General features: G+C 38.1%; 1 protein-coding gene across 4 annotated transcripts in view; it reads right to left on the reverse strand.

Annotated features, from left to right (window-relative positions):
- RNF180 (ring finger protein 180) overlaps positions 1-22,078 on the reverse strand; it is a 283,868-nt gene that overhangs the window by 234,280 nt on the left and 27,510 nt on the right. For all 4 annotated transcript variants that reach the window (XM_061393438.1, XM_061393436.1, XM_061393437.1 and 1 more), the window contains exon 2: positions 11,851-11,985. In XM_061393438.1, the coding sequence (XP_061249422.1) occupies positions 11,851-11,985 (135 nt within the window). The remainder of the gene's footprint in view (positions 1-11,850; positions 11,986-22,078) is intronic.

The raw sequence follows: 22,078 nt of genomic DNA on the forward strand, positions 1-22,078 counted from the left end.
GGAGGAAGTGAAGGAAGAGAAGTAACTAACAGCAAATTTCACTTAATGCTGTCAGAAAAAAATGTTGACAAAATATTTTGTAAATAAAATCTTTTGTTCAAGCAGCAGGGGGAGCTAATGCATTGTTATTTCATTTTTTCTTTAAGTGTAGATATGTTTTCAGTGGCTATGTACAAAGAACTTAATTTTAAAATTACAAATTGTATGCATTACCTTATCATTTAATGATTGTTAAAAGTTTTAATTGAGCAGAACAGGTTAAATGTATAAAGTTGGCATAATTTATTATTGTATGCTATTTTGTTTCAATTTTTTAATTTGGATCCAAATTAAGGAAAAAGGACAGAAAAAGTAAAATAGAAACAGGAATGATGGTAGTTTACAAAAACCATGTTTCAAGGTCTCATATACTTTCTAGAGCTATAACACAATTTTGGCTCTGAAACTTTTTAGGGCCAAAGCAGAGGGGAGAACTAATATGCAGTGTTATTATGCTAATTTGAAAAGAAATATTTTTATTTACACATTTAGTAGTATCCTACTGATGTCGATTTTTCTATCAAAATCAAGAATTAATCAGACTCTGAATCTCCTGTATCTCCCAGAGCAGACAAATCTTTCAGCATACTTTAACAATATACTGCATCATCAATTTACATTTGAATATTTTTTGAAATCCTTTTGACTGATTTGGGTATGTCTGTATCCTCTTCTATCATTGTGTTTCTGATTGCTGATGAATAATTTCTTGGCAGTTAAATTAATGTAATATTATTACATGCTATTTTGAAAGATGTTTAACACTTTAACACATTTGCAACATTAGTAATAACATTCCCCTAGCCAATACATTAAAAGTGAGCCAACTATATTATTTAAATACTGCAGCTATAAACATTATAGTAAAAAGGTCAGATAATAAAAAGCTGGACTGCCTGGTTTTCCTATTTGCACTTTGAGAAAGTACTTCAAGAGTGATTTTTTTTACTCAAAAGGTCTGAATGAATAAGAAGAAATCAAAAGCCTTAAAGGCAGACCATCCTCTACATATATTCTTGCTAACTTTCTAATTTCACTCTTTCATAATTGCCAAAATGATTTTTAAGAATTCAAGGGTCATGTCACTCCTTTTCATTGACTTTCCAGCTTTTTCAGGAAAATGATCAGTCCTTGATTTGTCTTAAAAAAACAGAAATGATCTAATCAACACCCATCTTTCTAGCCTCAAATCTGGTCAAATTCCCTCTTGATCCCTGCACTTCAATCATAGAAATCTTCTAGTTTCATGGAGATATATCACATTCTTTCTACCACAGGGCCTTTGAATATGCTGGTCCCAAAGCTCGGAATGTCCTCTGTCTGGCACTACCTGGGTTACTCATCTACCATATCTCCACAAAAGTCACTTCCTCAGGAAAGCCTTTGCCTTACAACAATCCCCTGTGCACGTCCTACCTTCATGGCCCCGTATATGATTCCTTTTTTCCCACTTATGCAGCTAATAATTTAATATTTATGATTGAACACTATCCTGAAAGCTTCAAAAGGAAAGAACATTTCTCTTCTGCTCTTTGTTGTATTTCCTGAGCCTGTTACAGGGCCCGTCATGTCTTAGTTGGTTTGAACTGGCATAACAAAATACCACAGACTGGGTGGCTTAGACAACAGACATGTATTCCTCACAATCCTGGAGGCTAGAAGCTGAAGATCAAAGCTCCAGCATGCTTTGGTACTGGTAGGAACTCTCCTTTTAGTTTGTAGATAGCTGCCTTCTTTCTGTGTCATCACATGGAAAGAGAAAGAGAGAAATCTCTTTCTCTTATAAGCCACAGTCTTACTGGATTAAGGCCCCATCCTTATGACCTCATGTAACCTTAATAACCTCCTAAAGACCCGTCTCCAGATACAGTCACTTTAGGGTTTAGAACTCACAACTACAAAGAATACTGACCAATGATCTCCTCTTTGCTAAAACCAAAGCACGCTTTAAATTCTCATTCAGAATCTCTACATTTGGCCATACAGTTTGTACATTTTTGTACAAATCTGGGGGCACCTTTCACAGACTAGCACCTTCTAGAATTATGTAGTATACAACTTGCACATTAAGCAGTATCTGGTCTTCTACATCTCCCTATAGCATTCAATACTACTAACCAATACTTCCTTCTGGAAGACATTCATTGCTTGACTTCCATTAACACTGTATCTTGATTTTCACTCCTGTATTTCTCACTATTCTTTTTTTCCTATTTTGTAATTTTTTTTTTCTGTCTATCCCTTAAATGTTCCTAGGCTCCTTCCTTTCTCTTTCCATGCACACTCTGCATAGTGATCTCATCTACTTTCACTCACCATTTAAATGCTGATGACTCCCAAAACCACATTTTTAGTTCAGATGTCTGTTCTGAATCCCATATCCATAGAACCAGCAGCCTCCTAGATCTCTCTATTTAAATGTCTTTTAGGCCACAGAAACTTGTCCAAAACTGTGTCAAAGCTAAGAAATTAAAACTGAGGACACCATCTCTACCCGGAAACCCCACCCCATCAGACTTCACAAACGGAGGTCAACTTTGTTATGTTCTGCTTTTAGGGTTTTCATTGTTATTTTGCTTTCTGTTTTGGTTCTTGCCCACATTGCAGGTATCTCAAGCCTGAAGGTAGAGAAGAAGCTCATTTTTGTACCTGTGAACATTGTAGACTGTCTCAGAATTCCATTCTAAATTCCCAGTCACATGCCTTATTACATGCCAGTGGCTGGAAAACTAAAGCTCAAATGTCCCAGATTCTCTTACAGTTCAAGTTCCACGTATGACCCAGCTTCCACCAATCTGATACATGGATCAATATTATGAAAAAAGAAGTCATGAGAATATTTCTGCTATTTCTTTTAACAAGGTTAACTCTGAAGGTATTTGGTTGGTCTGCAGTTCATTCCTAGTTCTGTGGGCACTGAGAGCCAAGTGTGAGGCTTTCATTTTCTGGCACTGGTCAGGGCTAAACAACTGTGGTCCTAGAACCAACAGTTCCTCAGTGAATGCTATTTCCTCAGTGTCCTGATCCTCTATGTCCTTCTGAGGGCCATTTCATACCTGCGTGGGATGATGAAGAAAGGAGACAAAGTCCAGGCTTTGCTCAGCGTTGGGAGACTCTAAGGGGGAACTCCTACAAAAAGCAGGGTTATAACATCAGCATAAGGGTGAATGAGAAATAAACCTGTTGTTCAGAAAAACAAAAGAAAAAGCTTGTCTGTCTCAATTTTGTTATTCAGTAGGAGGAAAGGGGAAAAAAAGAAAAACTTTCCCTCAGGGGTACTGAAGAATTTTTTAAGAAAAAAAATATAGAACATAAAGGAGATGACTAATAAATCCATCTACCTTATATCAAAAATTCTGTTCATCAAAAGATACTACAAAGAGTGAAATAAAAGTTACATAAACTAGTAAAAGATGTCTGCAGTACAATAACAAAAATTAGTATTCAGAATATGTAAAGAGCTCCCCAAAATCAAAACTGCACAACAGAAAAACAGAAAAGGGGGAAAAAAAAAAGACATTTCACAGGAAACACATAGAGACTTAAACAATGAGAAGATGTTAAATGTTGGAAAAGATGTGGAATCACAGCAATGTTTAACCACTACTCACAGACTGACACTTGAAAACAACTTAGCATCGCCCAGTAAAGGTGAAGATGCACATGTCCTGTGATGCATGCTCCACTTCCAGTGCAGACCCCTGCCCATGTTTACCAAGATACGGACAAGAAGACTCATAGCAGCACAGCTTGTCAGAGCACAACAGCTAGATAGAACTCAGTGGCAGAACGCATTACAAATTGTGATATATTAATACACTAGAATACTATATAGAAGGGAAAAATGAGCTATACTACAGGCTGATATTACTAAAAGCAGCAATTTCCAGCAGAATGCCTACCTACATTGTGATTTCATCTACAGAAAGTAGACCAAAAAAAAAAAAAAAAAAAAAACACTTTCAGAAACAAGTAAAACACTTATTTTATACATAGATATATTTTAAATTATACTGTTAATAGGTAATAAATTAAGGTAATTGGATAGGTGATAAATTTAGCATTCCTTCAGCATGAAGTAAAAATATGAGTGCTCAGTCATGTCTGACTCTTTGTGATCCCATGGACCATAGCCCGCCAGGCTCCACTGTCCATGGAATTCTCCAGGCAAGAATCCTGGCGTGGGTAGCCATTCCCTTCTCCAGGGGATCTTCCTGACCCAGGGATCCAACCCAGGTCTCCCCCACTACTGGCAGATTCTTTAACATGTGAGCCACCAGGGAAGCCCCTCTTTCAGCCCAGCATCTTATAAATTACTTTTAGACTCCAATATTTTATTTTATTGTTTCCTTTAATTAAAACAGATCCTTCTATGTTCCTCTTTAATATTTACACCAAATATATGTGTCCTAATGCAAAAGATGTTTGTATAGTTTAAAGAAATCTTTAAAGAGACACAAACACCAATACATACACCCACTACCCAGTTTAATGAGTACATTACCACTACTTTAAAAACCCTCTCAGGATCCCCCTCTATTTACACATTCCTCCTTCTCCCTGGAGTTAACAGTGATATTGAATTATTCCTGAGACAGCCTTTTAATAGGTTTAAAATATGTATGTTTTATGTGCATATAATATAAAACCTCCTAGAGAACCAGAAAGATTTTTCAATTCTGTATCACTCTCTTCCACAACCTATCCCTCTATACCCTAGTGCAGTGTTTGAATTTCTCTTGCTCATGATACCCTGAGGGAGGAGCAAAGGCACGAAAAAGAGTGTGGGGGTCAGAACTCTCACAGTCAGATTTAATTTTAACTGCACTGCTTAGTAACAGTACAATCAGATTCAATATATTTAATCTTCTGTGGCTCAGTTTCCTTATCTATAAAAAGGAGACGATAGCTTATTTCCTTCAAGACAATCTTTCTATCTTTATATTATCAGGAATGAATAATATAAAACACTTAAAACAATGTTTAACCAATAAGCAGAAGATTAAGAAGAGGTGGCAGGAATACACAGGAGAACTATACAAAAAAGATCCTCATGACCCAGATAACCACAATGGTGTGATCACTCACCTAGAGCCAGACATCCTGGAATGCAAATTCAAATGGGTTTTAGGAACCATCACTACAAACAAAGCTAGTGGAGGTGATGGAATTCCAGTTGAGCTATTTTAAATCCTAAAAGATGATGCTGTGAAAGTGCTGCACTCAATATGCCAGCATTTGGAAAACTCAGCAGTGGCCACAGGAATGGAAAGGGTCAGTTTTCATTCCAATCCCAAAGAAAGGCAATGCCAAAGAATGTTCAAACTACCACACAATTGCACTCATCTCACACACTAGCAAAGTAATGCTCAAAATTCTCCAAGCCAGGCTTCAAAAGAACATGAACCATGAATTTCCAGATGTTCAAGCTGGATTTAGAAAAGGCAGAGGAATCAGAGATCAAATTGCCAACAGCCATTGGATCATCAAAAAAGCAAGAGAGTTCCACAAAAACATTTACTTCTGCTTTATTGACTACATCAAAGCCTTTGACTGCGTGGATCAAAGCAACCTGTGGAAAAAATTTTTTATTCAAGAGATGCGAATACCAGACCATCTTACCTGCCTTCTGAGAAATCTGCATGCAGGTCAGGAAGCAACAGTTAGAACCAGACATGCAAAAATGGACTGGTTCCAAATTGGGAAAAGAGTACGTCAAGGCTATATATTGTCATCTGCTTATTTCACATGATTCAGAGTACATCATGTGAAATGCCAGGCTGGATGAAGCACAAGCTGGAATCAAGTTTGCCAGGAGAAATATCAATAACTGCATATCTCAGATATGCAGATGACACCACCCTTATGGCAGAAAGTGAAGAGGAACTAAAAAGCCTCTTGATGAAAGTGAAAGTGGAGAGTGAAAAAGTTGGCTTAAAGCTCAACATTCAGAAAATGAAGATCATGGCATCCAGCCCCATCACTTCATGGGAAATAGATGGGGAAACAGTGGAAACAGTGTCAGACTTTATTTTTCTGGGCTCCAAAATCACTGCAGATGGTGACTGCAGCCATGAAATTAAAAGACGCTTACTCCTTGGAAGGAAAGTTATGACCAACCTAGATAGCATATTCAAAAGCAGAGACATTACTTTGCCAACAAAGGTTCGTCTAGTCAAGGCTATGGTTTCTCCTGTGGTCATGTATGGATGTGAGAGTTGGACTGTGAAGAAGGCTGAGCGCCGAAGAATTGATGCTTTTGAACTGTGGTGTTGGAGAAGACTCTTGAGAGTCCCTTGGACTGCAAGGAGATCCAACCAGTCCATTCGGAAGATCAGTCCTGGGATTTCTTTGGAAGGAATGATGCTAAAGCTGAAACTCCAGTACTTTGGCCACCTCATGTGAAGAGTTGACTCATTGGAAAAGACTCTGATGCTGGGAGGGATTGGGGGCAGGAGGAGAAGGGGACGACAGAGGATGAGATGGCTGGATGGCATCACTGACTCTATGGACGTGAGTCTGGGTGAACTCCGGGAGTTGGTGATGGACAGGGAGGCCTGGCGTGCTGTGATTCATGGGGTCACAAAGAGTCGGACACGACTGAGCGACTGAACTGAACTGAACTGAACTGATGGCAGAAAGTGGAGAAGAACTAAAGAGCCTCTCGATGAAGTGAAAGAGGAGAGTGAAAAAGTTGGCTTAAAACTCAACATTCAGAAAACTAAGATCATGGCATCTGGTCCCATCACTTCATGGCAAATAGACAGAGAAACAGTGGAAACAGTGAGAGAGACTTTATTTTTTTGGGCTCAAGAATCACTGCAGATGATGACTGCAGCCATGAAATTAAAAGACATTTGCTCCTTAGAAGAAAAGCTATGACCAACCTAGACAGCATAGTAAAAAGCAGAGACATTACTTAGCTGACAAAGGTCCATCTAGTCAAAGCTATGGGTTTTCCAGTAGTCATGTATGGATGTGACAGCTGGACTATAAAGAAAGCTGAGCACCAAATAACTGATGGTTTTGAACTGTGGTGTTGGAGAAGACTCTTGAGAATCCCTTGGAGTGCAAGGAGATCCAACCAGTCAATTGTAAAGGAAATCAGTCCTGAATATTCACTGGAAGGACTGATGCTGAAGCTGAAACTCCAGTACCTTGGCCACATGATGCGAAGAACTGACTCATTGGAAAAGACCATGATGCTGGGAAAGATTGAAGGCAAGAGGAGAAGGGAACCACAGAAGATGAGATAGTTGGATGGTATCACCAACTAGATGGACATGAGTTTGAGGAAGCTCTGGGAGTTGGTGGTGGACAGGGAAACCTGGTATGCTGCAGTCCATGGGGTCGTAAAGAGTTGGACATGACTGAGCAACTGAACTGAACTGAACCAACAATAAGCATCAAAAAATGTATTGGACATCATTTTCACTAGGGAAAATCAAATTAAACACATAATGATATACCACTATATCTACCACAATGTCCAAAATTACAAAGTCTGAAAATACCACATGTAGAGAAAGATATTGAGCAACTAGAATTCTCATCATTTCTGTTGGAAATGAACATTTTCTTTGGAAAACTACAAGCAGTTTCTAAAAACTTTAAAATACACCTACTGTATAATTCCCTCATCATTCCTATATATATATATATCAAAAAGAAGTAACAAAACACAAACACAGAGTCTTTTTATAAGAATACTGATAGCAGTTTAATTCATAACCCCAAAATGAAAACTATATCTATCAGCATAAAAAACTGATAAACTGTGGTATATTCATTAATGGCATACTACTCAGGAAAAAGGAAGCAAACCACTACATATAAAACATAAATGAACCTCTAAAACATTATGCTGAGCAAAATAAGTCAGGTACAAAAGAGTATGTGATTTCTTCTGAATGAAGGTCAGGAACAGGCAAAAGCAGTCGGCAGTGATAGACATTAATACAGTGGTTTCCATGTGAGGGGGTGAACATTGCCTGAAAACAGACAAGATAGATTTCTGGGGTGATGAAAACATCATACATCTTGATCTGATTAATAGCAGGGCTGAAAAAATTTATCAAGCTATACTATACCCAATAAATACTCACCATGAAAACTTTTATTCCAATTAAAATGTTTTCAGTTTTTTAAAAGTATCTGACATGCAGTAAGCATGCCACCAAAGTCTTTCACTATTACCAGTTCAAGTTGGCTAATCTGTGAGAGTGGATAGGAAATAATCATGATCAAATGAGGCAAAAAAGAAAACAAAACAGTCACTCAAAGAAGGGGAAAACAATGACAGGTAATTATAACCACTCTCTGCTAAACTGAGACTTCCCTGTAAAGTCCACGGATAACTATCTAGTATGGACTTCTTTGATATTTCCTCTTGCATATTGCTCTCAGTATATTCATATGTATTCACATGTGATCAGTTCAGTTCAGTTGCTCAGTCCTCTCTGACTCTTTGCAACCCCATGGACTGCAGCACTCCAGGCTTTCCTGTCCATCACCAACTCCCAGAGCTTGCTCAAACTCATGTCCATCTAGTTGGTGATGATATCCAATCATGTCATCCTCTGTTGTCCCCGTTTCTTCCTGCCTTCAATCTTGCCCAGCATCAGGATCTTTTCCGATGAGTAAGTTCTTCACATCAGGTGGCCAAAGTATTAGAGTTTCAGCTTCAGCATCAGTCCTTCCAATGAATATTCAGGACTGATTTCCTTTACAATTGACTGGTTGGATCTCCTTGCAGTCCAAGGGACTCTCAAGAGTCTTCTCCTTTGACTGTATAATATATACACCTATATAAACATACAGGTGTACATACAATATATGTCTAATATATATTGGGGCTTCACAGGTGGCGCAGTGGTAAAGAATCCACTTGCCAAAGCAGGAGACACAGAGACACAACTTCCATCCCTGGGTGGAAAAGATTCCCTGGAGAAGGAAATGGTAACCCACTTCAGTATTCTTGACTGGGAAATCCCATGGACAAAAGAGCCAGGCAGGCTACAGTCCAAGGGGATGCAAAAGAGTCAGACATGACTGAGTGACTAAATAACAACAAAATCAACAACAATATATGTTTAATATATATATATATATATATATATATAATATACATATAAAAACATTTTATACTTTTTTTTAAATTTAATTGTGTGGTGATGACTAAGGTTCACTCACAGTAGGGATTAAAAAAAAAAAAAAAAACCATGGACTATTATCTTCAACTTAGGTCTGTGATACTGCACTTAAAACTTTAAGGTCAGGAACATACCTCAACATAATAAAAGCTATATATGACAAACCCACAGCAAACATTATCCTAAATGGTGAAAAATTGAAAGCATTTCCCCTAAAGTCAGGAACAAGACAAGGGTGCCCACTTTCACCACTACTATTCAACATAGTTTTGGAAGTTTTGGCCACTGCAATCAGAGAAGAAAAAGAAATAAAAGGAATCCAAATTGGAAAAGAAGAAGTAAAACTCTCACTGTTTGCAGATGACATGATCTTCTACATAGAAAACCCTAAAGATTTCACCAGAAAATTACTAGAACTAATCAGTGAATATAGTAAAGTTGCAAGATATAAAATCAACACACAGAAATCCCTTGCATTCCTATACACTGATAATGAGAAAATAGAAAGAGAAATTAAGGAAACAATCCCATTCACCATTGCAACGAAAAGAATAAAATACTTCGGAATATATCTACCTAAAGAAACTAAAGACCTATATATAGAAAACTATAAAATACTGGTGAAAGAAATCAAAGAGGACACTAATAGATGGAGAAATATACCATGTTCATGGATTGGAAGAATCAATATAGTGAAAATGAGTATACTACCCAAAGCAATCTATAGATTCAATGTAATCCCTATTAAGCTACCAATGGTATTTTTCACAGAGCTAGAACCAATAACTTCACAATTTCTATGGAAATACAAAAAACCTTGAATAGCCAAAGCAATCTTGAGAAAGAAGAATGGAACTGGAGGAATCAATCTGCCTGACTTCAGGCTCTACTACAAAGCCACAGTCATCAAGACAGTATGGTAGTGGCACAAATACAGAAATATTGATAAATGGAACAAAATAGAAAGCCCAGAGATAAATCCATGCACCTATGGACACCTTATCTTTGACAAAGGAGGCAAGAATATACAATGGATTAAAGACAATCTCTTTAACAAGTGGTGCTGGGAAATCTGGTCAACCACTTGTAAAAGAATGAAACTAGAACACTTTATAACATCATACACAAAAATAAACTCAAAATGGATTAAAGATCTAAATGTAAGACCAGAAACTATAAAACTCCTAGAGGAGAACATAGGTAAAACACTCTCTGACATACATCACAGCAGGATCCTCTATGACCCACCTCCCAGAATATTGGAAATAAAAGCAAAAATAAACAAATGGGACCCAATTAAACTTAAAAGCTTCTGCACAACAAAGAAAACTATAAGCAAGATGAAAAGACAGCCTTCAGAATGGGAGAAAATACTAGCAAATGAAGCAACTGACAAACAACTAATCTCAAAAATATACAAGCAACTCCTATAGCTCAATTCCAGAAAAATAAATGACCCAATCAAAAAATGGGCCAAAGAACTAAATAGACATTTCTCCAAAGAAGACACACACGTGGCTAACAAACACATGAAAAGATGCTCAACATCACTCATTATCAGAGAAATGCAAATCAAAACCACAATGAGGTACCATTTCACACAAGTCAGAATGGCTGAGATCCAAAGTCTACAAGCAATAAATGCTGGAGAGGGTGTGGAGAAAAGGGAAGCCTCTTACACTGTTGGTGGGAATGCAAACTAGTACAGCCACTATGGAGAACAATGTGGAGATTCCTTAAAAAACTGGAAATAGAACTGCCTTATGATCCAGCAATCCCACTGCTGGGCATACACACTGAGGAAACCAGAAGGGAAAGAGACACGTGTACCCCAATATTCACTGCAGCACTGTTTATAATAGCCAGGACATGGAAGCAACCTAGATGTCCATCAGCAGATGAATGGATAAGAAAGCTGTGGTACATATACACAATGGAGTATTACTCAGCCATTAAAAAGAATACATTTGAATCACTTCTAATGAGGTGGATGAAATTGGAGCCTATTATACAGAATGAAGTAAGCCAGAAAGAAAAACACCAATACAGTATACTAACTCATATATATGGAATTGAGAAAGATGGTAATGATAACCCTGTATGCGAGACAGCAAAAGAGACACAGATGTATAGAACAGTCTTTTGGACTCTGTGGGAGAGGGAGAGGGTGGAATGATTTGGGAGAATGGCATTGAAACATGTATAACATCATATATGAAACGAATAGCCAGTCCAAGTTCGATGCATGATACTGGTTGCTTGGGGCTGGTGCACTGGGACGACCCAAAGGGATGGTACAGGGAGGGTGAGGGAGGGCAGATCGGGATGGGGAACACGTGTATACCTGTGGCGGATTCATGTTGATGTATGGCAAAACCAATACAATATTGTAAAGTAATTAACCTCCAATTAAAATAAATAAATTTATATTGAAAAAAAACTTTAAGGTCACATTATTGTTAGTAGCTGGAGGTAAAATGATGGTAACTGTGGAAGGTTGGATGCCTTTTGAAATCCACTCTGAATTGTTTTCCGTGGATAAGGTAAAATAAGGTAAAAGCCGTCAGGTATGGAAGGAATATGGGTCCATGTGTAGACGTGTCCCCAGCATTCCTATACTAGGAAATCATTTGAACATGGTACAGTTAGCAGTACTCACCTTAGTCACTTGATTCTCAAGATATTCCATGAAACAACCAGAACTTGCTATACATTTTCTACATTTCCAACAACGAAGAATACTTATGTCTTCTTGATTATGATTTTTAGTTACCAATTCTTTGCTTCTCTTCATCTGTGGAAAAATTAATGCATTTTTAGAATGTTAAACCATGTCAGATTAAACCTGATTTTCTAAACCTTTTGAACAGCATCAGCTACATGTGTACCAGAAAGAATTATCATTTATTGAGGTACCTACTACTATTAGGCTATGGGTGCTCTATAAACTATACCCATGATAATCATGCAGTATATTAGTGACTACCAGCTTACTTTTGCAAAACATTTTATTTCTTTCCATCTGTCTTCACTAGAAGTTGTAAAAGGCAACTGCCAAAGAGTTAATTAAAGTTACTGTGGTTAAAAGGGTCATAACAAATAATTTTATTCTTATAAATAGGATGTTTATTAAATTTTAAATATAATAGGATTTACTGAGTTATAGTTATTTCTGTGAAAACTGGAAGTAATTGCTTCAAATTAATGGGAAAAATCCTGTATCCTAAATGCAATAATTTTTCTTGTATACTGTATTCAGTAGAACAATATTACATCTTGTGGTATGTGCAATCAAACAAAAAGACTTAGATAATAACCCTAACATTTTTTAGCCTATTTTTATACCTGAGATTTTATGTTAGTACTGAGATTTAGATGAGTTTGAGGAAAGTTTCACACTAATAAGGATTCCAAATTGCAGTGTATTTAAGAATCTGCCTGGTAACTAATCATCATTAAAAAAGGAACTGTTAATTTATTAAGCTGTACACTAGGGCCTGCCTAGTTCCTTGGCCACAGTTCCTCATTTGCTAGCTCTTTAGTATTTCATTTATTTAACAAACATTTACTGAGAGCTAACCAACCATATGCCACACAATGAGTCAAACTCTGGAGGCACAATGATGAGCAAAACTTATTTTCTGTCACAGACTTCACTATGCTTTCTACATCAACAGCTTTCAACCCTGGCTCATTAGAATCACTTAAGTTTTAAAAAATAATGATGTCCAGGCCAAGTTCCACTCATAGCAATTTTGACTTTTTCTGAGATGGAGAGGGAGTTAGGAACAGGTACATTTTATTAAAAAGTTCCCCAGGTGATCCTCTAATGTGGCCAGGATGAGGACAGGCTGTGTTAATACACAAACAATTAACTAAAATGTACTAATAACAGCTGAAAGGACAAGAGAGGGAATATAGATGGACTTTAGCCAAATTTAAAGGAAGGATTTGAGGAACTCTGCCTGGAAGGGCACAGCATGCCACTCTTGAAGCCAATCTAGCTCTGACCTTCAAGTGCTAGGCAGCAGTTCAGTCTTCACTGGCATCTTCAGAACCCATCTTGGCCCAGATGAACACTCCATTTAAAGTCCGTCCTCAATGATCATCAATAACATCTGAATTTGCAAATACCCTGACCTCTTCCTCCTCCTCCTTTACTTAGCTTCACTCGCACTCCATCCATCTCTCAATTGTCTTATTGGCATCTCTACTCAACTCCCTTTAAACCACCAGTAGTTCCCAACCAGGAGTGGGGCTTGTAGGGAGGGGCTATCAGAATCAACAAAGGAGAAACTCCATACCTGCCTATGCTCTCCCTCTCCCTGAGATCCATCCACACCTCCCCATTTCTCCCCTTCCTCCAGGCGGTTCCACACCCTCTTGCAGTGGGATCATGCAATTAGAAAAAGCCCTACTGGTGATTCTAATAAGTTTTCACTGAAAATCTGAGAATTATACTGTGTGACAACTCTTTTATGGCAATGATTTTTAAATCTATATATCTAGTTTGATTTTTTTTCCCAAAGCTCTAGACCAATAATTTCAACTTCTGAATGTCAAATGCTATCTCTACATGAATCTTCCTTAGGGCCTTTGTACTGGCTGTTTGCTCTGTCTACCCTGTATGGTAGCCACTTGTTAGACGTGTTATTAAGCATTCGAAATGTGGCTAATCTAAACTGACATGCACAGTAGGTGTAAAACATACACGGGATTTTGAATACCATATAGAAAAATAGGAATGTTAAATATCTTAATAGTGTTCATATTTATTTCATGTTGAAATCAAAATTTTAATATGCTGTTAAAAATATACTGTAAAAATATTTCATGTTTCTTTTTACTTTTTGAATATCACCTCAAAGTCATATCCTCATAAGTACAGTTTAAGAAGCACTTTAGAAGCACCTAGGGAGTTTATTTAAATGTAGGTCACAGTTCCAGAAAATCTAATTCAATGTTTCTAAGGTAGGACTCTGTGTATTTAACAAGCATACTAGGTGATTCTATTACAGGTGATCTGAAGATCACACTCGGGGGGACACAATACAGTCTAAGCTCTATTTGCAACAACATGAACAAACCTTCAGAGTATTAACCTTAGTGGAATAAGTATTTGACAGAGAAAGGCAAATACCCTATGCTATCACTTACCTGTAGAATCTAAAAAATAAAACAAATCAATGTATATAACAAAAGAAAACCATATTCACAGATATAGAGAACAAATTCAGTAGTTACCAGTGGGGAGAAGGAAAGGGGGAAAGACAGGACTATGGGAGTAAGAGGTACCACTATGCATAACATATATAAGCAACAAGGATACATTGTACAGCACAGAAAAACAGCCATTATATGGTTATAACTTTAAATAAATATAATCTGTAAAAATACTGAATCGCTATGTTGTACACATGAAACAAACATTAAGTCCAATTCTTTGTGACCCTGTGGACTGTAGCCTGCCAGGTTCCTCTGTTCATGGGATTCTCTTGGCAAGAATACTGGAGTAGGTTGCCACGCCCTCCCTCTAGGGGATCTTCTCAACACAAGAGATGGAACCCACGTCTCTTAGCCTCCTGCACTGGCAGGAAGGTTCTTTACCACTACTGCCACCTGACCAGCCAAAAGCAACTACACTTTAATTAAAAACAAACAGTCTAAGCTTCTTAAGATGTCAAAAAAGGTTCATTAGGTAGCACAAAGGATTCCTGTGACAGAACTGTTATGTATCTGATTGTGGTTTGCTCATATGAATCCACACATGTGAAAAGACTGCATAGAACTAAATATACACAAACACAAGTGTGTGCAACTGTTAAAATCTGAATAAAGTAGACTGTTTGAAGGGTATACAGGATTTCTCTGTGAATCTGTAATTCATAATTCACAACTGAACCTACACATATTTCAAAGAGTTAAAAATAAACTTTTACCATGGACATTAAAACCTCAAAATTTTAAAAACTCATTACATTTTTTACCAATTTAACTGTCCTGACATATGTGTATAATCTTCTGTATCTTTCCCCTATATTTTTAGCTGCATAATTTTTAATTGCCTCTTCATACCACAATTTTGCAATATTTTCTAAAAAGAATAAAAAGATCATTTAGTCTTTCCTCTTTAAAAAACAAAAAGTCCCTTTAAATCCTTTAAAACCCAACTCCAAACTAGCTCTCAAGTCTTGGTGTCCCCTCCATGAACACTCCATATAAACACTATGCAGATTTTTGTGCAGTTTCTAAAAATACCTTTTTCTGCTTTCCCACTTCCAAATTTGCTATTCTCTCTTCTTGTAAATCACTTCTTTTTCCTCTGACTTTAAGAAATACTTTCTATCATTTAAGGCTGAGCTCAAAATCTTTTTTTACAGACACTCCCCAGAAAACAATTCTTCCCTCTTCTGTGTTTCCATGCAATGCTGCATGTGCCTCAACAGCAATACTAGTCAAGTTCTAGTACACTTATGTGTGTATGTGTCTTATTAATTAATGGTGATATCCTAAAAAGCACCATATTCTATTCAAACCTGCATTTTACAATCAAATACTGTACCTGGCACCAAAAATCACAGTCACAAGTGTTCACTGAAATCAAATCAACAAGTCTTGGCACCTCAGTTCAGTCACTCAGTAGTGTCCAACTCTTTGAGACCCCATGAATCACAGCACACCAGGCCTCCCTGTCCATCACCAACTCCCAGAGTTCACCCAAACCCATGTCCATTGAGTCGGTCATGCCATCCAACCATCTCATTCTCTATCGTCCCCTTCTCCTCCTGCCCTCAATATTTCCCAGCATCAGGGTCTTTCCAAATGAGTCAGCTCTTTGTATCAGGTGGCCAAAATATTGGAGTTTCAGGTTCAGCATCAGTCCTTCCAATGAACACCCAGGACTGATGTCCTTTAGGATGGACTGGTTGGATCTCCTTGCAGTCCAAGGTACTTTCAAGGGTCTTCTCCAACACGACAGTTCAAAAACATCAATTCTTTGGCGCTCAGCTTTCTTTATAGTCCAACTCTCACATCCATACGTGACCACTGGAAAAACCATAGCCTTGACTAGATGGACCTTTGTTGGCAAAGTAAGGTCTCTGCTTCTGAATATGCTGTCTAGGTTGGTCATAACATTCCTTCCAAGGAGTAAGCATCTTTTAATTTCATGGCTGCAGTCACCATCTGCAGTGATTTTGGAGCCAAGAAAAATAAAGCCAGCCACTGTTTCCATATCTATTTCCCATGAAGTGACGGGACCAGATGCCATGATCTTAGTTTTCTGAATGTTGAGTTTTAAGCCAACTTTTTCACTCTCCTCTTTCACTTTCAAAACAGGCTCTTTAGTTCTTCTTTGGTTTCTGCCATAAGGGTGGTGTCATCTGCATATCTGAGGTTATTGATATTTCTCCCGGCAATCCTGATTCCAGCTGTGCTTCCTCCAGCCCAGAGTCTCTCATGATGTACTCTGAATATAAGTTAAATAAACAGGGTGACAATATACAGCCTTGATGTACTCCTTTTCCTATTTGGAACCAGTTTGTTGTTCTATGTCCAGTTCTAACTGTTGCTTTCCGACCTGCATACAGGTTTCTCAAGAGGCAGGTCAGGTGGTCTGGTATTCCCATCTCTTTCAGAATTTTCCACAGTTTATTGTGATCCACACAGTCAAATGCTTTGGGGTAGTCAATAAAGCAGAAGTAGATGTTCTTCTGGAACTCTCTTGCTTTTTCAATGATCCAGCAAATGTTGGCAATTTGATCTCTGGTTCCTCTGCCTTTTCTAAAACCAGCTGGAACATCTGGAAGTTCATGATTCAGGTATTGCTGAAGTCTGGCTTGGAGAATTTTGAGCATTACTTTACTAGCGTGTGAGATGAGTACAATTGTACAGTAGTGTGAGCACTCTTTGGCATTGCCTTTCTTTGGGATTGGAATGAAAACTGACCTTTTCCAGTCCTGTGGCCACTGCTGAGTTTTCCAAATTTGCTGGCATATTGAGTGCAGCACTTTCACAGCATCATCTTTCAGGATTTGAAATAGCTCAACTGGTATTCCATTACCTCCACTAGCTTTGTTCACAGTGATGCTTCCTAAGGCCCACTTGACTTCACATTCCAGGATGTCTGGCTCTAGGTGAGTGATCACACCATCGTGATTATCTGGGTTGTGAAGATCTTTTTTGTACAGTTCTTCTATGTATTCTTGCCATCTCTTCTTAATATCTTCTGCTTCTGTTAGGTCCATACCATTTCTGTCCTTTATTGAGCCCATCTTTGCAAGAAATGTTCCCTTGGTATCTCTAATTTTCTTGAAGAGATCTCCATAGTCTTTCCCATTCTATTGTTTTCCTCTATTTCTTTGCATTGATCACTGAGGAAGGCTTTCTTATCTCTCCTTGCTATTCTTTGGAACTCTGCATTCAAATGGGTATATCTTTCCTTTTCTCTTTTGTGTCCCTTCTTTTCACAGCTATTTGTAAGGCCTCCCCAGACAGCCATTTTGCTTTATTGCATTTCTTTTTCTTTGGGATGGTCTTGATTCCTGTCTCCTATACAATGTCACAAACTTCCACCCATAGTTCATCAGGCACTCTGTCTATCAGATCTAGTCCCTTAAATCTATTTCTCACTTCCACTGTATAGTCATAAGGGATCTGATTTAGGTCATACCTGAATGGTCTAGTGGTTTTCTCCACTTTCTTCAATTTCAGTCTGAATTTGGCAATAAGGAGTTCATGATCTGAGCCACAGTCAGCTCCCAGTCTTGTTTTTTCTGACTGTATAGAGCTCGTCCATCTTTGGCTGCAAAGAATATAATCAATCTGATTTTGGTGTCGACCATCTGGTGATGTCCACGTGTAGAGTCTTCTCTTGTGTTGTTGGAAGAGGGTGTTTGTTATGACCAGTGCGTTCTCTTGGCAGAACTCTATTAACCTTTGCCCTGCTTCATTCTGTACTCCAAGGCCAAATTTGCCTGTTACTCCAGGTGTTTCTTGACATCCTATTTTTGCATTCCAGTCCCCTCTAATGAAAAGGACATCTTTTTTGGGTGTTAGTTCTAGAAGGTCTTGTAGGTCTTTATAGAACTGTTCAACTTCAGCTTCTTCAGTGTTACCGGTCGGGGCATAGACTTGGATTACTGTGATGTTGAATGGTTTGCCTTGGAAATGAACAGAGATCATTCTGGAGATTGCATCCAAGTACTGCATTTCAGAATCCTTTGTTGACTATGATGGCTACTCCATTTTTCTAAGGGATTCTTGCCTACAGTAGTAGATATAATGGTCATCTGAGTTAAATTCACCCATTTCAGTCCATCTTAGTTCACTGATTCCTAGAATGTCGATGTTCACTCTTATCATCTCCTGTTTGACCACTTCCAATTTGCCTTGATTCGTGGACCTAACATTCCAGGTTCCTATGCAATATTGCTCTTTACAGCATCGAACCCTTCTTCCATGACTAGTCCCATTCACAACTGGGTGTTGTTTTTGCTTTGCCTCCATCCCTTCATTCTTTCTGGAGTTATTTCTCCACTGATCTCCAGTAGCATATTGGGCACCTACCGACATGGGGAGTTCATCTTTCAGTGTCCTTCTTTTTGCCTTTTCATACTGTTCATGGGGTTCTCAAAGCAAGAATACTGAAGTGGTTTGCCATTCCCTTCTCCAGTGGACCACATTCTGTCAAACCTCTCCACCATGACCTGGCAATCTTGGGTGGCCCCACATGTCATGGCTTAGTGTCAATTGGCTAGTTGTCTGTGATTGTAGTTTCAGTCTGTCTGCCCTCCGATCCCCTCTCTCAGTGCCTACTGTCTTACTTGGGTTTCTCCTACCTTGGACGTGGAGTCTCTCTTCACGGCTGCGACAGTGCATGAGCGCCATCAGCTTATAAAAATTCTTTTTTTAATACCAAGTATTAAGTATGAATGGATAACTAATATGGCAACCCAAACAGAAGTCCTTTAGCAAGAGATGTTAGGAGACCAAGGGAAGAAATAAAGCTGTGTTTATATAGATCTAAACTTGAAAGAAGAACTGGAGGCTACCCAATGGTGATATATTTATAGGACAGCTGAGGTGATTTCTTTCAGAGAATTTATGCTGAAAGAAGAGGTCAAACATGGTTAATGAACCTATTAACAAAATCCTAGTCTTTGAGCTAATTTGAATACAGCGTGGTTGTTGACTGCTAGCTCAAATCCATCCCTGTCTAGCTCTCTAGACACTGGTATGTGTTCTAGAAAAGAGGGACCTGTATAAGTAAAGAACTGAAAACTGTTTTCTGTCTGTGAGTGCGTGTGCTCAGTCGTGCCTGACTCTCTGCGACGCTATGGACAGCAGCCTTCCAGACTCCTCTGTCCATAGAGTTTCCCAGGCAAGAACACTGGAGTGGGTTGCCATTTTCTCCTCCAAGGGATCTTTCCAACCCAGGGATCAAACCTGAGTCTTCCACATCTCCTGCAGTGGCATGCGGACTCATTACCACTGAGCCACCTGGGAAGCCCCCATTTTCTGTTGGGGTCTAAGCAATTTTGAGCAGCATATATCACATGGCTTTAACACTTTGAGGGCCTGGGGGCAGCAACTAGAGAACTATCAAAGCAAACAGAGAAGTGACCTTGGGAAACATAACATGAAAATGAACTTAACTGCTGAACACATATGAATGTCTCACAATGACCACTGCCAACATGAGCAAAGTTCTTTAATTACTGGACAGTAATTAAGCTCATCACAGTGGATAAAAATTTTTCAAAGTGCTAATTTTTGGTTAAAAGTCAAATTTTATCACTTGCAACAAATACTGCCAAATATCCAGGTCTGAAAAACCATAGTTTGTCAATCATATGAGTAAAAATGGTATGCCATGGAACGGTGGAGAGTTCAGCTCTCAAATGAAACTACTGAACACTGGCTTTTCTTCAACACTGCCCACCATCAGCATTCAGTGTACTACAGATGTGCTTTATGCATTCTTCCCACTTTTTTCACATGAACTATTAGAAATATATGTATTGAAAAATAAAGATTTAATAACATCAGTACTAGTTACTGCTTCAATAGGCAGATTTTTAACTACACGTGTATGGCAGTGAAGAATAAAATGGCTATTAATACTGTTTGTCATCATTGCCTTGAAAGTCACTCAGTCGTGTCTGACTCTTTGCAACCCCGTGGACTATAAAGTCCATGGAATTCTCCAGCCCAGAATACTGGATTGGGTAGCCTTTCCCTTCTCCAGGTGATCTTCCCATCCCAGGGATCAAACCTAGGTCTCCCACATTACAGGCAGATTCATTACGATTTGAGCCACCAGGGAAGCCCAGGAAAACTGCAGTGGGTAGCCTATCCCTTTTCTAGCAGATCTTCCTGACCAGGAATTGAACCAGGATCTCCCACATTGCAGGCGGATTCTTTACCAGCTGAGCTACCAGGGAAGTCGATATTGAAAAATGAAGGTTTAATAATGTCAATACTAGTTATTGCTTCAATAAACAGTTTAAAAAAAAACCACACTACATGTATATGGCAGTGAAGATTAAGTGGCTATTAATACTGTTTGTCACCACTGCCTTGATTCTGCTAAAGGAGAAGAAGTTTTACTCATTGTTGCTTTCTCATGATTAATGAAAATGTTAACAGAATTTAAAAAGGTAAATAACATCTTAGTATTACCAAGAATACTTTGCCTGACTCTCTGTGCTCCACCAGGGAGTGCGGACCACATTTTGAGAACTAGTGCTTCATGCAAAACAGCTGTTCTCAAAATGTTGCCAATGTAAATCTTATTTTCCATCAATATCTTTTAAAATATCTAAGAAGGATAGTTCAGTCACCCTGGAGAAAAATGTTTACAATAAATTTGGTGGAAATTTTCTATAAAGTCAACTACTGGAATTATAACCTACACAAGTGCATTTCATTCCTTCATCTGGCTATTACCACTTATTTATGGTAAAACATCAGCCAGTGGCACAGATCAAATTCTACACTTCTGGGTCCCTAAAGTTTGCTCACCTTCTTCTCCTTATTCATGGATTTAAAATTGAGATGAAGTGGACAAAACTCTAAATTATTAAAATTTATCTAAAATTAGAAAATAAGAATAAATCAACAAAATTTTGGGCTTCGTTGGTGGTTCAGTTTTCCTCCACCTGGGCAGAGTTTTCCTCCACCTGGGTGGAGGAGACCCAGGTTCAATCTCTGGGTTGGAAAGATTCCCCGGAGAAAGGAATGGCTAGCCACTTTGTATTCTTATCTGGAGAATTCCATGGACAGTGGAGTCTGGCAGGGGTCTCAAAGAATCGGACATGACTGAGGGAATAACAAGTTGTAAAGTAGCTCTTTAAGAAATGGATACTCTTTGTAACATATAATTGTGGGGTCCAGAAAACATAAAAGGAAGCTGACCTCTGCAAATGAAACATAACTTTGACATGTTAACTAGACAAGGAGATATGAAACTAGATAAAGAAAATATAAGAAAATTAAATATCAATCTATGAATATATAATAAAATCTTAAACAAATTGTTAGTCATAGAATCCATTAATGATTTAAAAGAACAATACATTTTGGCCAAATGAGATTATTTTCAGGAATTCAAGGATAATTTTTAAAAAAACCAAAACCTACTCAATATATTTTACAAACTGTAAGATTAAAAGAAAAAACACATAATTATCTTGAAAGACAGAAAATAAAACCTTCAATAAAGTTCAACATTTAGATACGATAAAAAGACACAAATACTTAGCACTCCATAAATAGAAGGAAATTTCATTAACCAGCTAAAAAGGAGGCTTACTGAAAACCTTAGCAATTATCAGTTCAGTTCAGTTCAGTCACTCAGTCGTGTCCAACTCTTTGCCACCCTGTGA

Source organism: Bos javanicus, chromosome 20 (genome assembly GCF_032452875.1).
Source record: "Bos javanicus breed banteng chromosome 20, ARS-OSU_banteng_1.0, whole genome shotgun sequence".
In the NCBI taxonomy this organism is placed as follows: Eukaryota; Metazoa; Chordata; class Mammalia; order Artiodactyla; family Bovidae; genus Bos; species Bos javanicus.